At 30.7% G+C, this 21054-nt stretch overlaps 4 protein-coding genes across 8 annotated transcripts; 3 read left to right on the top strand and 1 right to left on the bottom strand.

The window, feature by feature from the left end:
- The first annotated feature begins 98 nt into the window (after positions 1-98).
- Positions 99-2154, top strand: LOC130446787 (methyltransferase-like 26). Its single transcript, XM_056783248.1, has 3 exons — positions 99-295; positions 1388-1434; positions 1485-2154. The coding sequence occupies exons 2-3, from the start codon at positions 1388-1390 to the stop codon at positions 2095-2097; spliced, it is 660 nt and encodes a 219-aa protein (XP_056639226.1). The 5' UTR covers positions 99-295; the 3' UTR covers positions 2098-2154.
- A 1227-nt stretch (positions 2155-3381) lies between these two features.
- LOC130446410 (LHFPL tetraspan subfamily member 2a protein) lies at positions 3382-18749 on the bottom strand. Of its 2 annotated transcripts, none has more exons than XM_056782656.1 (5): positions 18602-18749; positions 11105-11456; positions 7132-7242; positions 5212-5475; positions 3382-5148 (listed from the first exon to the last, which is right to left on the bottom strand). In XM_056782656.1, the coding sequence occupies exons 2-4, from the start codon at positions 11400-11402 to the stop codon at positions 5219-5221; spliced, it is 666 nt and encodes a 221-aa protein (XP_056638634.1). In that variant the 5' UTR covers positions 11403-11456; positions 18602-18749; the 3' UTR covers positions 3382-5148; positions 5212-5218. The 2 variants fall into 2 exon arrangements, with proteins under 2 accessions (XP_056638634.1, XP_056638635.1); XM_056782657.1 differs by lacking the exon at positions 18602-18749 and adding an exon at positions 14002-14246.
- LOC130446412 (uncharacterized) lies at positions 12374-14655 on the top strand. Its single transcript, XM_056782662.1, has 2 exons — positions 12374-12632; positions 13137-14655. Exons 1-2 carry the CDS (start codon positions 12486-12488, stop codon positions 13386-13388), a joined length of 399 nt encoding a protein of 132 aa, XP_056638640.1. The 5' UTR covers positions 12374-12485; the 3' UTR covers positions 13389-14655.
- On the top strand, positions 18323-20829 carry LOC130446411 (putative gamma-glutamylcyclotransferase CG2811). 4 transcript variants are annotated; one of them, XM_056782661.1, is made up of 4 exons: positions 18324-18603; positions 19013-19209; positions 19329-19578; positions 20689-20829. In XM_056782661.1, exons 2-4 carry the CDS (start codon positions 19032-19034, stop codon positions 20723-20725), a joined length of 465 nt encoding a protein of 154 aa, XP_056638639.1. In that variant the 5' UTR covers positions 18324-18603; positions 19013-19031; the 3' UTR covers positions 20726-20829. The 4 variants fall into 4 exon arrangements, with proteins under 4 accessions (XP_056638638.1, XP_056638639.1, XP_056638636.1 ...); XM_056782660.1 differs by lacking the exon at positions 20689-20829 and having other exon boundaries at positions 18323-18603; positions 19001-19209; positions 19329-19812; XM_056782658.1 differs by lacking the exon at positions 20689-20829 and having other exon boundaries at positions 18325-18603; positions 19329-19873.
- Positions 20830-21054: the final 225 nt, after the last annotated feature.

Genomic DNA, 21054 nt, shown 5'->3' with positions numbered 1-21054 from the left:
AATTAAATCAATTTAAAATTCCTGTAAAACGCTTGTTCGATTACGAACCCATTCAGGATGTTGACTTATCGCGAACGGAATCGACGTGATCAGCGAACGCATGCGATCGGAATCAGATCCGCGAACAAAACTAAAATATGTGTCTTTTGGTTAATTCATATTTCATTGTATTTTAAATTTTAAATAACTATTATTTGATTAAGTTTTTATCTACAAATATGTACTTTTAAACTATACATGATCTTTTCAAATTCATATTACCGAGGAAATACTGATTTTGTGGAGATATTTTAAGGTAATTAATTACAAATTTTATGTTTTAAAGTAATAAATGATATATCGTGATAATACTCATCTGTAATTAAATATTGAACTACCAAATTAATAAAAAAAAATTTAATAGATTTCAAAGTTTTTCATTGTAATTTATGACGATGTTGTAAAAGTTCATAATCTTATTTCAATTAGATGTACATCACTGTTTTGGTATTGAAACTAGGCCTTATTTTGAATCAAATTAACCAACGAAATTGACAATGCTTACTACTTATGTCGACTATTTATGTAAAACATAGAGGTATTGTCAATTTCTCAAAAAGTGCAATAATTTCGACTTTTAAGCAAGGGAACAAAAACATATAAACTAATGTTACTACATATTAACTATTTTTCAACTGAAAAGTGTCCTGAAACTAATTTTTTTGAGACTATGAGATTTGTTAAGAAAGCTTTCAAAGTACATATGTACTTCAATTATAAATTATATCCAATTCAATTTTTGAAATTCATTCACACTCACCCTTGTATAAGGAATTTTTGACTGATAAAATCTGGGTTCAAGCAAATCCTGGATATAATGAAACACGCCTGTTGGGTAGATAAACTATCAGCAGGGATAAAATGAAGGGCTATGCCGGGCATGACAGGTCTATGTGCTCAAATTCCCCTTGGCCGCCCACAATGCTATGCTATGCGTTCAATGCAATTAGCTATCCTAAGCATCTGCACAAATCTTAAGTCAAGAAGGTACCACTCAAGGTGATCCCTTTGGAATGCTTATGTGTACTGCCCATAATTTGAAGTCTGTATGCGCGAAACAAGCCCCCGATGGGGTTATTTTTCTGATCTAGAGAAGAGTTCTTTGGTGGTCAAACCAGACTTAGAAGAAGAAGCAGAAGCTATTTGATAGGGTCTGAAGATGATAGAAGATCATTTCTTGCATCAAAGGTTGATTTATTAGTTGACTATATGAACAAGTTCTCCCTTGAAGCAAAGAAAAGCCCCCCAAGCAGCATAAGCTGCCTCGACACATCGATTGAATGGGCTTTTGAGGGTGGAGGAAGTTGATGAAGAAATTTACAAACTCAAAAGTATTTTCTTCTTTCAGATGAACTTTATGAAACAATATGCTCCAGAAGCTCTAGTAAAAATGAGGTAATTTAATATATTTTACAAGAATTTCCTCTGAAAATAAATTTTTTTAGCCAGAAAATAAACTTTCCGTCAGCTGATAGAAACAAAGGTCCCATTTTAGAAGTACTCCAGAAGTTTATCGATAAAGATAAAGAAGGAAAACTTCTGGAAATATCTTCAGGAACTGGTCAACATGCAGCACATTTCGCCCCCCATTTTCCCAAACTAACTTTCCAACCGACAGAAAACGAACCATCGCTATTGGATAGTATTCGAGCTTACGCTGCAGATATCCCAACGAAAAATGTGAAACATCCGCTTTTAATCAACGTTGTCGACGATTGGACAAAATGGAATGTGTCCAACGATTTCGATTACGCTCTTAACGTGAACATGATTCACGTGACGCCGTTTTCTTGTTCGATAGGACTTTTCAAAAATGTCAGTGCGGTACTTAAACCAGGAGGGTTGCTTTTTACGTATGGCGCTTACGCTAACAACGGAGTTCTAGAACCACAATCAAATAGAGATTTTGATAAAAGTATAAGACAGAGAGACCCTAATTGCGGTGTAAGGGATATACAGGATTTGATTAAAATTTCAGAACCGTACGGTATTAAGCTTAACGAGATATTCGACATGCCGGCTAATAATAAATGTTTAATATGGCAAAAGTTGAAATAATTTTATGTATTAAATTTAATATGTAAATAGAATAAAGTATTATCTTCGGCTCATGTATTCGGTTTTTTCTTTATATTCCTCAAATTGCCTCTTCTTCCCCTTTTTCTATACCAACTTTTCTCATCTTCGCCCCTTCTATACATTCCTCCTTCTTTGATCTCCCTTCTTCCCTCGACTCCTTTTTTATGAACATTTAAGACATGGCAACGTCGTTTTCGTACATCGACCTTTAGCGGTGGTGTTGCCAGATGACATAATTATCAGATTTTAACATGAAATTTTTTTATTGAACATTTAAACAAGACGTGGCAACATGGTTTAGTTTTGACGAGCTTTAGTGGCGGTGTTGTCAGATGACATAATTATCAGATTTCTTAACATAAATATTTTTATTGTGCATTTAAGACTCTAAACGAAATGTGGCGACATGGTTTCGTTTCGACGAATTTTAATAGCAGGGTTACTAGATAAGACATTTTTTTCATGAACATTTGAACAAGATACGGCAACATGGTTTCGTTTCGCTGAGCTTTGGCAGTGTTGTTGTCATATGTAATAATTATCAGATTTTAGCACAAACATTTAACACGTGGCAACATTGTTGTTTATGCCGAGCTTTAGCGGCGGTGTTGCCAGATTATATAGTTCTTACATTAGATTCCAACATAAATTTTTTGACGAACATTTAAAACGAAACAAGACGTGACAACATGGTTTTATAACACCGAGCTTTAGCTGTGATGTTGCCACATTTAGTATAAACATTAAGACGTGGCAACATGGTTTTGCTTCGACGAACTTTAGAGGCGGGTTGCCAGATAACACAAATATTTTAAGACTAAAAAGATATAGCAATGTCGTTTTGGTACGTCAATCTTCACGCCAATAATTAAATATCAACAAACATTTTTTTATGAACATTCCAGACTCTTAACAAAACGTGGCAACGTCGTTTTGGTACATTGTTCTCTAGCGGTAATGTTGCCAGATATAATCATAATCAGATTTTAGTATAATATCAAGACGTGACAACACGGTTTTTTTACGCCGAGCCTCAGCGACTATGTTGTCGGATGACATAGATTTCAACAAATATTTTTGATAAACATTTAAGAGTCTAATCAAAACGTGGCAACATGATTATGTTTCGACGAATGTTAGTGGTGGCGTTGACAGATAACGTAATTATCAAATTTAACACAAACGGTTTTTTTTAACGTTTGAGATGTGGCAACATAGTTCTGTTATGAAAATAGATTTAGGTACTGAAATAAAACAACTAAGTGTGAGTATAACCACATTTTTTATATTAAAACGAACGTGTATAAATTTTTAAGATACGATAAATGTAGAAAAGCTATAATAATATATATTTAAAGCCTTTTTTCCAATTTGAGAATAATATAAGTACATATCAAATATTTGGTTTATACAAAAAGTAGTAAAAAAAAATTATTTAAAAAAAATTCCTATAATTTATGAAAATTAAAAAATATCACATTCATGGGAAATTATAATGTCGGCAGTACACACTTGCCGAAATAAACCGAGACTACACGAGAGCGAGAGTACGTTCTCTCGTCTTGGCAGAAAAAAATCCATATATCGAAATATAATCGATATTATTGATCACGAAATATTCATTTTTACTCCAAATATACGTATTCTGTATAAAATTTATCCAAACCGAATTTACGATTAAAAAGTTTTGATGATTGAATCAAGATTGACTTTTTAGTAATAATTCGACGTATTTTTGATTGGTCTGTGGTTTGAATCGAAGGAAGCTACACCATAGTAGTAGCGCCTAACAATTCTGAATACCAATCATTTCTCTATGGTGTACTCTGCGCACGTTCCACACCATGAATCGAGTAGTTCTGACTTAGTTTGTAAACTTGATACTTTAATGTCGATTGTCTCGTACTTGAATCGTCTCGGTAACTGTGTATTGCCGAAATAATATAAATAAAAATCTCGTGAATTCATTAAATTAATGAAAATGAAATATTGAACATTTGTGGTGTAATAAGTTGACAATTTTCAAGATATGTTTACTATAAAGGCACTCATTTCTCACCTTTCAGCAGAAAATAAAATATAAAAAGTCATTTCTTCTAATAAATCAGTATTAGAAATAATTTCAACTGGTACAGGTCCGTAGTCAACAACATTTGGTTCTTATTAAACGTATTAAACATAGAAAAAAAAACAAATAAAATAATAAATGAGAAAATTATTAGAAATAATTTCTTTTACAACAGATCCGTATTCAGTAACTTTCGGTTTTCATTCAACGTGACGAAAGAAAAAATAAACTTTCGATATATTTTTATATAATGATGAGTATTCAAAATAATTTCTTCTGGTGCAGGTCCGTATTCGGCAATATTTGGTTCTCATTAAACGTATTAAACATAGAAAAAAAACAAATAAAATAATAAATGAGAAAATTATTAGAAATAATTTCTTTTACAACAGATCCGTATTCAGTAACTTTCGGTTTTCATTCAACGTGACGAAAGAAAAAATAAACTTTCGATATATTTTTATATAATGATGAGTATTCAAAATAATTTCTTCTGGTGCAGGTCCGTATTCGGCAATATTTGGTTCTCATTAAACGTATTAAACATAGAAAAAAAACAAATAAAATAATAAATGTGAGAGTTATTAGAAATAATTTCTTTTAGAACAGATCCGTATTCAGTAACTTTCGGTTTTCATTCAACGTGACGAAAGAAAAAATAAACTTTCGATATATTTTTATATAATGATGAGTATTCAAAATAATTTCTTCTGGTGCAGGTCCGTATTCGGCAATATTTGGTTCTCATTAAACGTATTAAACATAGAAAAAAAAACAAATAAAATAATAAATGTGAAAATTATTAGAAATAATTTCTTTTAGAACAGATCCGTATTCAGTAACTTTTAGTTTTCATTCAACGTGAAGAAAAAAAAATAAAGTTTCGATATATTTTTATCTAATGATAGAGTATTCAAAATAATTTCTTCTTGTGCAGGTCCGTATTCGGCAACATTTGGTTCCTATAAATTCGAATTTTTTGCTATAAAGGAGAAAATGAATATTTGGCAAATCGAATAACTTACTTTATATTTATGTCAAACATATCAAAGTCTGCCCTTCGTAAATTTTATCTTGGACTTTATCACTGCTGGTAGATTTTTCAGCTGGTAGAGATAAACACGAACAAACGAAAGTTAGTACTGTCGCTATTATAGCTAACCAAAGTCCTATTCCTATACTGCATTTATCGGGATAAAATGCGGATGTTTCTCTACCGCAAAGTTTTTGTACTCTTTCGCTACCCCAAGCCATAGGGTGTAACATAACTCCAATTATATAACAAATTCCTAGAAGAAAATTTATTTGTTGCAATTTTGGTTTTATAACCTACTACCACGATGAAATAAATTGGAAATTATGAATGATCTATTTTAGTCCAGTCAACAACAGTTTTTATCTCAGATTTCCACCAATATGCACGAAATTCTAACAGTAAATATCTTAAAAAGCAATGTCTACCCTATGCGTTTTAACTCTAGGGGAGAATACCACCCCAACTAAGAAGTGGTAATTATTTTTTTGCAACTAACCATTGAAATCGATAGAAAAAAGCATTCTAAGCACATATTACTCTACGGAGTTATTTCGAAAAATCAATACTTTTTGACTCATTCGTGATTGAAATTTTTTTACGAGAATAGGATATTTCTTATTTATTTTTCAAAAATAACTTAAAATTTTTAGGTTTTATCGATAAAACTGTAAGGAGGTTGAATGTAGCTAAAAAAAATTTAAAAAAAATAATTTTTTTCTGTTATAGACTTACTACAAACCGATTTATGATTTATTAAAGGTGGAATTTATTTAGTGAACCGAAGATTTTGAAAAATTGAATAAGTGGAAAACGGTCAGTTTTACGAAAAAAATGTATTGAATCTTTTTTAAAAAACTTTAAAAAACCATTCGAACGAGACTTTATACGACTTTGTAATATTTTAAATAAGTGAGTTATGACGAAAATAAGATAAAATCCATATATTTCATGGAAAAAACGTTATTTCTACCCACTTCAATTGAATAAAAATAATAATATCCAGAAGTTTTAATGATTTAGAGAGCTCAATTCTGAAAAAATTATGGTTTCTATAGAGAAAACGATTTTTAATTTAACATAAAAATTGTTTTTCATTAAAAATAACTTAAAAGGTATGAAAGACACGTCAAAACTGCTAGTAGAAAACAAAAGGTTTTGTTTTTTTTTTTAATTTTTTCTTAACATTTAACATAAGTAATATTTTTGATTCGATAAATATGATCATAAATGTTTTTTTTTCAACTTTTTTCCAGCAAGGGATGATTGTTAAGGGTGAAAAATTTGTTATAGAGAAACATTTAAGTTGTATACAATCAAAAAAAACTTTCAATACAAATTAAGTAACATAAAGTCCTACAATGTTTTTTTTAACTTTATCATGAGACTGGTTTTGTTTTTAAGGGTTGAAATACATTGATTAAAGTTCAAAACACATAAACAATATCCCAAAAACATCATGCGATCTTTAATTTAATCCTACAAATGTTTTTTCAGCTTTCTAAATGATTCAACTTTCATTTTATCGAATTTTCACAATAAGGGGTAGTTTTCACCCCTTACAATAATTTGGACATATTGGCATGGGGTATATTTTGAAGTGAAAGGTAAATAGAACTTAATTCCAAAATTTCACGCGAATCCATGCGTCTTAATGGAAATTTCGAGGTAATCAGTTTTATTTGTGATAAACATGTGATTTTGAGTGATGGAAAAGTTGGTAACTGGGCTAGATTGCATCAATGAGAAACGCAATTTTCAAAATTGACGATTTAGTGAAAAAAAATTTAGAGCAAACGCTTATTCGTGTAATTTTCTGAAGTTTATGTACGAAATTTTGAAGGTTTTAACTATTTAAAATTGAGTACGGAAAACTAAAAAAACGCGTCTTCAAATAACCTCATAAATATACCTGCAATTGCTTGTGCCGCTCCAGATACGTTGAATATACTTTTCTTGAATATACTTTGAAAACAGCAACTCAGTAGACCAGTACATACAGTAAGAGACATAATTGATAAGCCTGAAATGTAATTTTATGATCTAATAGAGCTTTTGACAAATTTTGAAAAAGCAGTTCAAATGATATATAAAAAACCTTCAATTAGACATTCTTATAATCATATTTAATATCAAGGTATCATTTTTTTTGGTTTAAACTTCCCGTTAAAACGCTTCAGTACATTGTGAAATTAAGTTAAGGCTTTCTTTATTGATTTATTTGTTTTTGTGTTATAAAATTTATTTTGAAACTTAAACTACTTAAAAAAATATTTATTTACGTGCTAAATTCATGGAGAAAGTCGTTAACCAGTAAAATTTGAGTGTCAGCATCATCAAAACGGCTTTCGTAAACTTAGATCTAATATGAGGAATTCAGAGCAATCGCACTGGCCATAGGAGGTGTCATAATCACTTATGGACTGGCACTCTAGAAAACCGATCCATCCAAATCGCCTCAGAAACATTTGAGGTCAGCGTGTCACCTACTCTCTTTCTCTTGAACATCAACGATCGATTCGATCACAAATCCAATTCTGGAATGAGGTAGAAGCAATTTGATTGATTTTAATGCAGCAAAGACTCATGCAGATGTTTTTACAAAGAAAACTGGTACTATAGCTCAGGATTTGATCCTATCCGGACATAAAATGTCACCGTTTCGCTCGTTGGAAGTTGAGGTTGGATGAAATATGACGTGTCATAGTCATGTGATCGATTTAGCTAAAACAGCTTCACAAAAACTTGGAGTCGTCTTCAAGACTACAAGCTTCATACTCTGCATCAGCTTCTAATCCTCTACAAGGTCCAGATTTTGAGCATAGCTAGCAAATTTGAAGCTCAGCTCCCAAATGTACCCCGGGAATGACCGACTCAATACAAATAAAGCAATTCAACTTATAGGCGATCCAGAGTTGACCAGAAACAACTTAAACAGCTTAGAGCATCTGTCTCTGTGTGGTGTACAGAGGAGCTGCACGGGTTGCGTATAGGGATGGCTCAATAATGTTTGGGACAGGTATTTCTTTTGAGTATATTTGGGACCAGCTCAAAAGACGTGTAAGTCGTCGTATACCTGCTCGATCAACACGTGAAGAGCTCCGATTGGTCCTGATTGAGGAATAGACCAATTTTTGATCAAGCAAACATTCAGTATCGAGGGGGCCATACGCATTTTTGAAAAATAAAACCCGTCACTTTTTGGGTGTGCTTTGTTCAATTATTGCAGATCAACTGAAAGTGTTATTGCTTAATCAATTTATAAATTTTCGAATTTTTACTTACTTTCTAATTGTAACAACAAAAATAAACTAGATGTAAAAATTTGGATAATTTCGCAATTTTTGAGGTGGGCCGATTTCGGTGACGCGTGTATTTATTCAATAATCAATTTTTCCCTTACTGCATCGTCTCTTATTCAAGGACAACCCGTATACAAAAAGATGTTAAAATCAACTAATAAAGGGAAGTATTAAATCTAGTGGGCATTATCAATTACTTCAACAATGAAATATCAGTTGTCTATAATGGTTAGACGTGACATCCGGTATATAATAATCATAGAAACCGAACACGATTTTATAGTATCCCTTAGACAAGATATCACTTTGCTTTACCGGAAACAGTTTCATGTAATGCAAATATAATTCGTATTACATGAATCATTAAACAGTTTTTATATGGTTGAATTGTTTATAGTCCAGGCAAATTAGGTTTTAAAATGAAAAAAATTCAATTTTAACAAACAAAACGAATAAAAACTTTACGTGAGATGGAGGGTGATATAGATAGTTCAAGTTCACGAAAATGAATCTGATTCGGATTATTTTTAATGGAGCAGAATTATTTATCACTGAATTAAATTTCAAAATACACTTTTTCGCGTATTTTTGAAGCTAATATAGTGTTTTCGATATCGCCTGATCCATTTATCGACGTCATAGGATGTCGGAAATGAGTGCTTCCGATTTTGCCAATAATTACACTAGATGAATGAGAAAAGTAAACTACGTAATCTGAGAAGGTGCGTATCTTCCCCTTTCAACCAATCCCTCATCTTCTAAAAATAGTCACTCCAAAATTAAATTTATAAATCCAGTTGAAAAAAGTTCGATATTCAATTATTGGTAAAACCGGAAGTACTACATCTGGAAACTCAATAAATGGATTCTAAGAAGTCGAAAGCGCTAAATTAACGTGTTTTATTATGATCCCAATCAGGGCAAATATGGAAGTATAGCTATTTAATGCTGCAAAATTCATTTTTTGACTTTTTCTGCATTTCACACGTTTTCAAATGTGAAGTATTTACCTAGTTCCGGAACTTTCAATTTTGAAAAAATCGTGATCGCATAACTGTATTTCCACTAAGTTTGCTCCAATTTCAAAATAAAAAATATATGGTTTTTCGAATTTTTTTCGAAAATTTTAAGGTTATGTTAAAAACGATATCTATAAAAGTTACATATTTTTTTATAATTTACAACTTTTCTATTTGACGTTTTTCAATTAGACGTCGAAATCAACCTAAAATTGCAATTTTATCGATTCTATTAAACTACCCTTAAAAAAATCTGTTCATACTTTTACTAAGTTTGATCAAATTTAAATAATGGCTACTAAAATGAGAAATAAAAAAACAGAAAAATGGGTTCAGGTTTTTCTCGAAAATTTTAAGGTTACGTTAAAGATTTTTTTATAAATTACAACTTTTCTATTTGACGTTTTTCGATTAGACGTCAAATTCAACCTTAAATCGTATTTTTTTCGACTCCATAGCCTTCAAAAAAATCTTTTATAGTGTAACTAAGTTTGATCAAATAAAAAACAGTAAAATGGTTTTTCGAATTTTTTTCAAAATTTTTGAGGTTATGTTCAGAAACGACTATAAAAATTGAAGATTTTTTTATAATCTACAACTTTTCTAAATGACGTTTTTCAATTAGATGACAATATTAAGCTTTAAGGGCATTTTTTTCACCCCCTTAAAACTACCCTTCAAAAAAAGTTTGGTTATGTAACACATGAATATAACTACTTTTGATCAAATTTAAATAATTTCGTGAAAAATGGTTTTTCGCTTTTTTTTCGAAAATTACCCGTAAACCGTCTCCTTTCACCCTCCGACTACGATGCTCACGCATTTTTTTGTATTAACACCCCCTAAACTATCTCCAGCTGTTAAAGTGTGGGTTACAATATTTCACATTTTACAAAAAAAATTAATGGATTTGCCTGGACTATTATCCTAATCCAAAATGTATTTTAAATGTTACCAAAATCAATAGTCTGATGTCATTGAGTTCGTTGAACTGTATAAAAAGTTTCATACAGAAATAAAATAAATATTAGTATGTGAAATGCCTAAAGTACCAGCTTTTTGTAGTATATTTTTCAAATATATAAAAAATAATAAAATTACTGTTAATATCAAATCTCTGATTACTATAACTCAAAAAATTATTTTTTAGAATCGTAAAACATCGATTTGGCAACACTGTTCGCTGAAATAACCGTTTCCATAGCAACCTTAGATGGTTCACAATTTTAATTTAGTCCGGTCTAGCAATTATTCCTGTATAAAATAATGTCAAAGCAACGTTTCCAATTTTTTTTTTAATTTAATTCGATATACATGTATGTGTGTGGTACACACACAATTTATTTAGAAATAAACGGTTTATTCCAAGTTACTATTTATACAGGACGTTTATTTGTACAAAACAATATAGGTACTTCGTCAGTGTTTACCTCAGCAAAATCAAAGTACTGCAAATTTTTTTACGTTTCCGTTTCTGACATCAATCGCAATAGAATAGACGAATAGACTTAGCAAAGTTCCTACGTGTATAGCTGGGCTGCGAATATATAAATCAGCTACTTACCTAACGCTAAAAATACCGTAGCGGCTTTCCATGGTGTGGGGTAAATAAAAGATTCTGTAGCTAATCCTCTAAGTGCTAAAAGTGTACACACGGGATACTCAAATCCGATGGGTTTACTACATTTAGCATAAACACCTACGCTCGGTCTATAAGTGACAGTTTCGTTACCAAAATAAACAGTTTCGGGTGCCGATAGAAGCCATGAAGGGCTTAGAAAGGCACTGAGCATTAGGAGCGTAGAAAAAAGACTAGTAAGTACCCATAATAGACTACGGGCCGTTACTATTACGTATAACATGGCGGGATTACATCAATAATCTAATTTTTAAAATGTAGAGTATTGAAAATCCATCTGAAACAAATATTTTTTTAATCAAAATAAGCGTCTATTACTAATCTAGAACGAAAGTTATTAGTAATTAACAATAAAATAAAAGATATTTCACTGTACTATAGACGCGCAGCAAATCGAACTACACCTCAAGTTCTTACAAAACAGTGTTGCCAGACTTTTTGACGACCTACCTTCAACTTCAAAAAAGCAGATATATATGAAAACAAAACTAAGTAATTGTGGTAAAAACGGCGTTTCATATATTGTTTTGTGCAATTAATTAATTTTAATAAAATTTTGTTAGTCAAATGTCAAAATATTTGCTAAATATACATATCAAAGTACTTGGAATTCGAATAGAAACTATCAGTACGTCAAAAAATTCTTCATATTGGAAGTAATCCTTTCATTCTGGCAACACTGCACTGAATCACATATCATCTTTCTCTCAAAACCTCAATGTTTCCATTTTAAACGTTACATTGACAGTATCATTTGAACCTTTCCGATGAAAAAATTTCTAAAGATATAGAATCTCGAAATCCTAATTCGGAGAAAAACCTGCAATCATCCAGTTATGAAATTTTCACTTCAAAATCTTTAATAATAAAGTAAATTAATTAATTCTGGCAACACTGTTCGTTTTGAAGGAGTAACATCACATTCCGTTTCAAACGCCTCGTTGCCTATTTCGGTTGCTATTCCCGTCAATTGTTATTATCTGTTTACTAAAAAGCTTTTCAGATTTCCTAATGGCAACCTAGTAATTAATTTTGATAAAAATAAAAAATAATTATTGAATTACTTGCTGGAATACAATTTTTCAACAATAAAAATTTTTCTTAGAAACTCCTTTATATTAAAAGTAATTATCCAATTCTGGCAACACTGCTCATATTGAAGTCGTATCACATGACCTCTCCCTACTCCAAGTACTGAATGTTGCTAAATCACACGCTAATTTGAATTCTAATCAACAGATGTTTCGAAAGTGAAATATTGACATAATTCATTAGAAACTGTCACAATTTCTTTTGCGAATTAAATATGGCAGCCACTAAAATAAAATCAGGAAAAAGCTTACATACAGACGCCGTTTCACCTGTTAACAATATTTTTAAAAAATTATCTAAAAGTAGTGAATGGTACACATTTCGAAAACAACCCATAGGTTGTATATATTCGGCGGCTGCGGTATGTATGTATTAGAAATTTTTGATAAATTTCGAATAGAAAATGTATTTAATCACTTATTATTAGTTGCCATCCAAAATATTTTTTTTTTATTTAAAAAGTATCACTACTTTTTATAACAAAAATTATGGAATAAACCTCGTGGAGTTTACCAAAACAGCTGTTTATTTTCAAACTACAGTATCCAGGAATGGCCAATTTGCAAACGAGACATTAATATATACTTAGTAATAAAATTTGTTCATATTTAAGGAAATCTATTGACTCTGGCAACCCTGTACAACAGTTACCGTTGGTGATGTTCATACAACACCAACACTCCACCAACACTCACAATTACACTGTCTGACACGCGTTTCGATAACCAAGTTATCATCTTCAGAAACGAATTATTCAATTAGGGTAATGTGTAACTAGTTTGAAAGGTGACGGGATTGCCGGGAAAAATTCTAATGCTTCGTTTCGACAATAGCGCGCATATTGTTGACGATTATTTATTTTCAGACGACAGCATCTAAAAGTGGTCGAATGACGAGCGAGGCACGCATTTATTTCGCGTTTAAGACAATGCGCAAAGAAACCCCAGTCGATGAAACATTAGAAAAAATAATTTTCAAACATGATACTCTTGAAGTTAATTTGATATCGGCTCTAATAGACAGCTTGGATGCGTATCCTTTACTCACAGTTATCAAGTACATACATTTATTATTTATATTATACATGGTGGAACATTACGAAGTCACAGGGGACTAAGTTGGGTGAATATGATGACTGAAATATGGTTTAAACAAAGTTTTAATCAATATTTTTTGTTTTGGGAACATTATGAAGTGACAGGGGACTAAGTCGGGTGAATATAATAACTGAAATATAGTTTAAACAACTTTTTCATCAATATCTTTAGTTTTGGGAACATTATGAAGTGACTGGGGACTAAATAGGGTGAATATGATGACTGAAATATGGTTTACAGTGTTGGCTTTGGCGTGAAAATTGATTTTGAAGGGGAATCTTACAATCTAGTCAATTATTGTTCGATTACTTCAATTAGAATCATTTTTGTAGATTTGAGTTTTGTCAATTAACAGCTAGACATATAGAAGAGTTGGCTGAATTTTTGTATCAAATTAAATCCATAAAAGAAATTAGTATTAACGGGAATCCAATTCCAGAACAAAATTATCATTTATTGTTACAGAGAGAAATTTTTTGTGTCTCGTTTAAATATTGTAATATAAACGCTGAAGGTAGGCTACAATTATTTTATACAAGAATATGTACGTAAATGATTCATACGCCATCCTTACTTACAACCCCTGTATCTTTTACACACCACCACATATTTCTAACAATATTTATGACTTACCCTGTATGAATAAGTATATTACCACACGCAACTCTCGTTTTTTGATGTTTAAATTGGATAACCACTAAAAATAGATTAATTTTATAAGCACGAGGAACATAAATAAACAATTTTTTCCGACCGTTGCCTCGGTATGAGGAGTCTATTACCACAGAATAATTTATCAATCAACCAAAACTGTTCTATGACTCAAACTGATACGATACGAATACCAAGACGTGGTTCTAGAAATGAATCAGTGACGTAAGCGTAGATGCGCGATACCTCGAACCGTTCGTTTGACTGTGACCTTATACAAATAATGGCGGTTATCCAATACGCCCAATCATCAAAAAACTTAATTTTGGTTTGTTAGACAACTTTTTAAAAATATTTTTTTAATAACAAAAGCCTTAATTTATCACAAAGTATCTCTACAAAATCCTCAAAGATATAATTTAGCCTGAAATCATGGCGGCAGGTAGCACGTGACATATAAAATGAATGAAAAATAGTACAGTGTTGCCAAAATTGAAGCATATCAATGATTTTGTTTAGTAAATTTAATATACCGCAATATATCACAAAATACTGAATTACTTTTAGCATACGAACAACATTTCTTGATAAGGTGACTAATAATTTCGAAGTCTTTTGATAGATAAGTCGACCAGAGACAACGTAGTGTTCGATGTGGCAAAACATAGGAATTGAAATTTGGTGATGCGCTTTCAGTACGAGCAGTGTTGCCAGAACTCAAAAATTAATTATGTATTCGAAAAGCTGTTGATTAGAGATGACGTAATATAGCCACATCCCAACCGAAGAACGGTTTGTTTATTTATTCATTCCCCGACCTCTCAAATTTGATTTCACACGTGATAGGTAGTGGGCACACGTGCATTATATGCCCCAAATCATAATTGACATATTATCAACTTAGCGTTCAAACTGGCAACACTTGGTACTTGGACGAGTGGATGTTATACGAGCAGTGTTGCCAGAATTGAAGATTTATCATTAATTTCAAGAATTTTATAGGTATTGAAAAAATTTTTATCCAAATTCGAAGGATTTTGAGGGAAAATAGCAAATATTTCAATAATTCTACAAATCAATTTTATTTTTATCAAACGTGTCATTAATTTGTATTCAGATAGTCAATCAAGTCTGGCAACACTGCTGTAATATACGATTCACCATGTGAAATTGTTATTCAAACATAGAAAAATATTCAATATACGAGGGAGCATTGATTATTTCACTTTTAGGAATGAAATATATATACCAGGAATTATGTACCCCCCACGAAAATCCATTACTGCATTTAAATTTAGCAAGTAACGATTTGTATGATGAAGGCGCCTTTTATGTTGGGAAACTATTGAGGATAAACAGAAAATTACTTTCAGTGAACTTAGCAGATAATAAAATAACCAGTACTGGTGTTAGACCAATACTGAAAGCTTTACAAAAGTTTGAAATCGATGAAGATGAAATTATCGAAAGAAGAAAAATCAGATTCGATTATCAAAGAAAAATAGTAAATATGATTTGGAATTTATTACAAACTCGTGGGCAAAAAAATCTACTTAGACGATATCCCTGCCATCGCAAGTCACCTGCAAAAATGGGAAATGGGGTCCTCTCTGGTGTTCAGTTAAACAAGAGCTTACAGAAACGCGAGAATAGTCAGAAGAAGACTTAAGCCAGCTAACCTTGAGCCAAAAAGGCAACTACTGGTCCCAAATTAACCTCAACCCAGCCCGTATTAGCCAGCGCGTAGTCCGGATTTACATCCTATCCATTTATGATATGCTAAAATCAGGAAAATAAGCTACAGAGACTTTTGACCGGAAGCGTGCGACTCGAATCGATTTTTTTGCTCACGAACGTAGTTTATTATACTTCTAAAAAAAAACAAAAGATCTGACAACAATGTATAAACACTATACGTTAATGTATGTGTTGTACGTCATATTAATTTATTATTTTCAGATGGATTCGATGTATAGACATAAAGAAGGAAAAAAATCTAGATCGATAAGGAACAGAAGTAGAAGTAAGTTTTTCGAGTTTGAATAGTTGGCAACATGTTGGTGAAATCATTCGTAGTTCTCGGAGTAATCACAACAACGATTTCCCCCACCAAATATTCTTCCTTGGTTGGGGTTATTGCCTCGTCGCCGGTTTTATTTATCGGTAGAAAAACCGAAAAACATTAAAAAACCGATGTTTAGAGGTGGATGCTGTGATTTTTGGTCGCGAAAGTGATATCGTTATAAACAGTTTTAACCTTGAATGTTTAATTTAATGGCTGGATTTAGTTTCAGAGAGACAATCCATTATTATACCTGAGCCAAGAATTGAATTACCTTATCATCCAGCCTTGCAAGATAGCGTCGAGGAAAACGGGAGATGGTTTTGCAGTGGAAATAATGTTCTCTCGCAGATAAATCTATCATGTAATATCTATTTAGTAATAATAGTTTGTGTGGATGATGGAGGTTAGGTTATTATTCTTTTCTGTGTAATTCGGCCTTTTCCTATATAATTACGCAGTTATCGAATGCGTTCAATTCTTGAACTATTCTAAAGAATTTCTAAAGAATTTTCTTATGTTTATCTTCTAAAAAAATGTCAAAATTTACGAAAATTTTCGTAAATAAAAAGTTTTGTTATAATACGAATGTTCGCACCAAAACGTCTAACAGTAACAATGGAATATCAAAGTGTTGCCAGATTTATTGCTAAGATGGAAATCCCGAATTAAATTTTCTGTTAAGATATTTTCCTAAAGGGCATTTCGTTGATGAAAATTTTTGTTATAATTAATTATTGGAATATTTCCAAGAAAAGAAGTTTTCGTCGAAATCCTTCTGATTTCGATAAAAATCTCCAGTTTTTCAATAAAGGAAATTTTACTTCAAAATTCTTCGTAATAATTTTTAAATATTTAATTCTAGCAACACTGTTCGGAGTATTCAGGTACTAAATGTTGCCAAATCGTACGCTGCGTTTCCTGTACCCTGAAAACCCGTGAAAAATATTCACGAGAACCACAAAATGGACACTAGTAACAATTTTAGTAAAAATTCTTTATATTAGGAGCAATCCTTTAATTCTGGCAACACTGCTGCTACGATGACAATCTCAAATGGAATTTTCTGTTCAGAAGCTTATAAATATTGAAATAGTTGCAAAAACCAATTTTGAATCGACATTTAGAAAAAGTTCAAGATTTTCATTTCCAATGGCTGTGTTTAAAAAAGGAATTAGGCCCCAATTTGTTTTTTGCCGTTTAATTGTTCTAAAAATTCGAATTTTCTTTGTAGTTCAATCAATCTAACCTAACCTAACCTAATCAATAGGTTCAATAATATTTTCTATTTTGACTAGATAATAAAATCAAGAAAGATGCGGTTCCGTATTTCTTAGACATGCTAGATTACCAAAAATTACAGTATACTAATAACCCTGATACTTTAGCAATAACTAAAATATCTCTGGCGGGAAATCCTTTGACCATAGAAGATTTGTATCAAATTCAATCAACATTAGAAAAAAAATTCAGCAATTCGTCCATAAGCACCACCACTTCGCTTACGGTAAACTTTTAGTATAATGTTATTGAAAAAAATAACTAGAATCAAAATTAACATTTTCCATTCAAGAAGTTGTTACGATCTCATCGTTTTAAGTTTCTATGTTAATTTGGCATGAAAATGCACCCTGTGAATAGTTTCTTATATTAGACAGTTTCTTCTCCTTTGTTACAGAATTTACGTTTCTCAGTTTCAGCTGGTCTTAATGCAATCAACTAACCAATTAGAAGGTTTTCTTTATAACAATTTAATCCTGGATAAATTACCATTAGTATTCTTCTTTTTCCTGTTACTATTTCTTGAAGGTACATTTCTGTTACTACGGGATGATTATGATTCCGGATAAGTAACAGGCTTTTTTGTCAAAAATATTGACCTATCTGGTTTCCTTTTATTCTAGAATGACTGGGAAACCTAGTTTAAACTAAGTTTTGATAACTAACTGAATATGATGAAAAAAAATTTTTATGGAACTTTTTGATAACAGAAATATTATTTTAGGATTATCAAGAACAAAGAATTCAATCTACAACATTTTAACTTTGTGTTACGTGTCAATTTAATTTTTTAAATAAAATACATATTTGGAATTCTAATCAGTTTTTTATTTCTATAAAACTATGTTTGAACAATTTGGATTTCAAATAATTAATATTTCATTTAGATAGAACGGGCTTAAAAACTAATCTATCAAAAAATTTAATATGATATGACTAAGTATATTGAGTAAAAAAATATTTTATATACATTATCGTTAACCCTCGTAAGCAATTCGCATTTCGGAACAGAAGAATTTATTTAGAAGCAACCGGAAGATAGTTTAGAAAATTTTATGAAAGAATAACTCGTTCAACTTAATTAAACAGTTATTCATCCATTTAGTTTATATAATTCATATTTGATAAGTGTAATTGATAAATATTAATAAACATCTTTTTATGTAAATTGAATAGATAGTGTCTAACTTCTTGTAAACTTGAATGTATAATTAAAAATTTGATCCTATAGGGGCTTACCTGTAAGTAATTTTTTAATGAATTCTCAACACTAAGTATATTAATGGACAAACTAAAAACATTTAATTCTTTTATTCACAACCACACCCCTTGACATCTATCAGCTGATGGCCATTGCGTTGATATCCAATAACATGAAGTCAGCCGTGGTAATTTTATATAATTGGTAAATCGAATTATATTTTTAAATCAACACATTTTCTCATAGATCAAAATTTTAAATGAATATTTATTCCTGTGTATTATATCTGTGTATTGCTCATTTCATCAATAAATATTTTAATAATTAAAAAAGTAGACATGTACCTATCTTCATTTCGATAGAGGGGGTATCAAGAAACAGGATCGGATTTAAAATCTTTTGTAACCAACACGTGCTATTATTTAAATAATTATTAGTGTATATTCCAGTTGTTAAATATATAATAGAATGGAACTGCATAGAGTTTTTGTATACGGAACATTAAAACGCAATGAACCAAATCATTCGTGGTTTTCTAAAAATACTGAAGGATATTATAAATTTATTGGTGAAGCGAAAACAGTCGAAAAGCTTCCTTTGATTATTGCTACCGAGTACAACATACCTTTCATATTAAAAAGTCCAGGTCAGTATTTTATAATTATTAGATGAAAGTAACAAAATATTATATGACTTAATTACTCCAATGTTGTAAGAATAATAGAAAAAAAGCATATATACACATATATTTTTTAACAATTTCAGGAAATGGTTATAATGTATTGGGTGAGTTATACGAGGTGGATTCTAAAGTGTTATCAGATCTGGATATTTTGGAAGATCATCCTAATTTTTATGTACGAGAAAAATTTAACGTGGAACTGTTTAACTCCGAACAGTTTATCGAAAACGTGTGGATTTATGTTATTGTGAATTTTCAGCCACATTTATTGAACGAAACTTGTTACGAAACGTACAGTAATTCGGGTTCTCATGGGAAAAAATATGTTGAAAGGTACTTAAGAAATAAATATTTGGACTATAAACAAATACTTCAAAATTAATTTTGACGAAAATTATAATTATATTCTCTACTGTCTACACATTCTTTATATCTTTCAATTATTTCCACTTTTGAATTTAGTACTTGCACTTGTCAAAAAATATGCTGTTTACTTTCAATTTTTAAAAAGATTTCAACATATATCTTACCACCGTGTAATGTGTCAATTCTTTTGCCAGGATTAAAGCCATTTTCATTTTTTTTAATTGTATGATTTTTAATAATTAAAATATTTTTTTAACAAGTATATTTGTATTGTTTTAATTTATGTATTTGTATAGTCAATGTGGGCTAATACGACCCTGACCATACTTAAAAGGCAACAGTGAAAGAAGAAAATAATTTCTTTAATTAATTGTATCGATAGTAAAGTTTATTAAATAGTTAGCTCGTGAGAAGAATAAGGAAATATGTAATATTTCAACGTATCAAGAAAAAGTAATGAAATTTAACAGATGGCTGGAAGGAGTGATGAATATGAGTCAGACACGATAATATTCGCAACTCTGGACAGTTAAATCAAATTGCAGGGACCTTAACTTAGCCTGGGTGGATAATCTAAAGATTGAGCCCATCACCACAAAGAAGAAGTAATTGAATCACATTCATTTATATTTTTTTATATACAAACATTTTTACTTTGATGCATAAAAAACTAAGCTTACGAAACATGACAGGCTCGTTGTCATAATCCAGTTTTTTGTTCATTTATTGATACAAAATGATATTGTAAACTGTCTATGATTACGTCCAATTCAACAAATTACGTGGTTTGGAATATTATAAATTTGACAACGCTGAAGGCGATGTCACATGGCTACCAACGTTTAGAATGTAATTTACCCATACGAGTAATGATTTCTCACATTGTGTATTAAAATATTGAGTAAATCTAAATGTCACTACGAATGTCAAAATTGTCATATTTACTATTTTTTCAGTATTAAGGTGAATTTAGATAAAATTGATATAGTTTTCTTTAATTTGTAAACATTCATATCAATCAAAAAATTTTCATATGATTTATTATGTAGATATTCATAAAAGTTTATGTTTTTTTAGCGAGGAATCTACACTTGAAGATTTGAACACATTTTGAGGTTAGAAGTTTAGGAGATTTTGCGCGTTGAATATATATAGTATATATGTGAAAAATTTTGATATTTAAAGTGTTAAGTAGTCCAATAAATTGTTATATTTTTATATCTTGATTTGTTTTCAATTCCCAACTACACTTTCTATCAGAAAATTTAATTGAAAATGTCTTTGTGTTCAATTTCGGCATTTTTCTATGTGTAGGACGTAAAAATAAATGATAAAAAAGGTGGTTCTGCATGAATTTCGAATTTTTTTTAATTCCATTTCATGTCATACTTTTTACATGGATATGTTCCTTATAAATCACTTTTCTCGGTGTAAATTAAATGA

This window comes from Diorhabda sublineata, chromosome 7 (genome assembly GCF_026230105.1).
Source record: "Diorhabda sublineata isolate icDioSubl1.1 chromosome 7, icDioSubl1.1, whole genome shotgun sequence".
NCBI lineage: Eukaryota > Metazoa > Arthropoda > Insecta > Coleoptera > Chrysomelidae > Diorhabda > Diorhabda sublineata.
The sequence above is the reverse complement of the archived record's forward strand: the minus strand, read 5'-3'. Positions and strand labels throughout refer to the sequence as shown.

Coding starts and splice junctions, on each gene's coding strand:
- LOC130446787 (XM_056783248.1), top strand. CDS start 1,388: ATGAACTTTATGAAACAATATGCTCCAGAAGCTCTAGTAAAAATGAG. Junction 1,435..1,484: donor GAAGCTCTAGTAAAAATGAG/GTAATTTAATAT, acceptor AAATTTTTTTAG/CCAGAAAATAAACTTTCCGT.
- LOC130446410 (XM_056782656.1), bottom strand. CDS start 11,402: ATGTTATACGTAATAGTAACGGCCCGTAGTCTATTATGGGTACTTACT. Junction 7,243..11,104: donor TACGGTATTTTTAGCGTTAG/GTAAGTAGCTGA, acceptor ATTACATTTCAG/GCTTATCAATTATGTCTCTT. Junction 5,476..7,131: donor AGCGGCACAAGCAATTGCAG/GTATATTTATGA, acceptor ATTTTCTTCTAG/GAATTTGTTATATAATTGGA.
- LOC130446412 (XM_056782662.1), top strand. CDS start 12,486: ATGGCAGCCACTAAAATAAAATCAGGAAAAAGCTTACATACAGACGCC. Junction 12,633..13,136: donor GTATATATTCGGCGGCTGCG/GTATGTATGTAT, acceptor ATTTATTTTCAG/ACGACAGCATCTAAAAGTGG.
- LOC130446411 (XM_056782658.1), top strand. CDS start 19,032: ATGGAACTGCATAGAGTTTTTGTATACGGAACATTAAAACGCAATGAA. Junction 19,210..19,328: donor TTTCATATTAAAAAGTCCAG/GTCAGTATTTTA, acceptor TAACAATTTCAG/GAAATGGTTATAATGTATTG.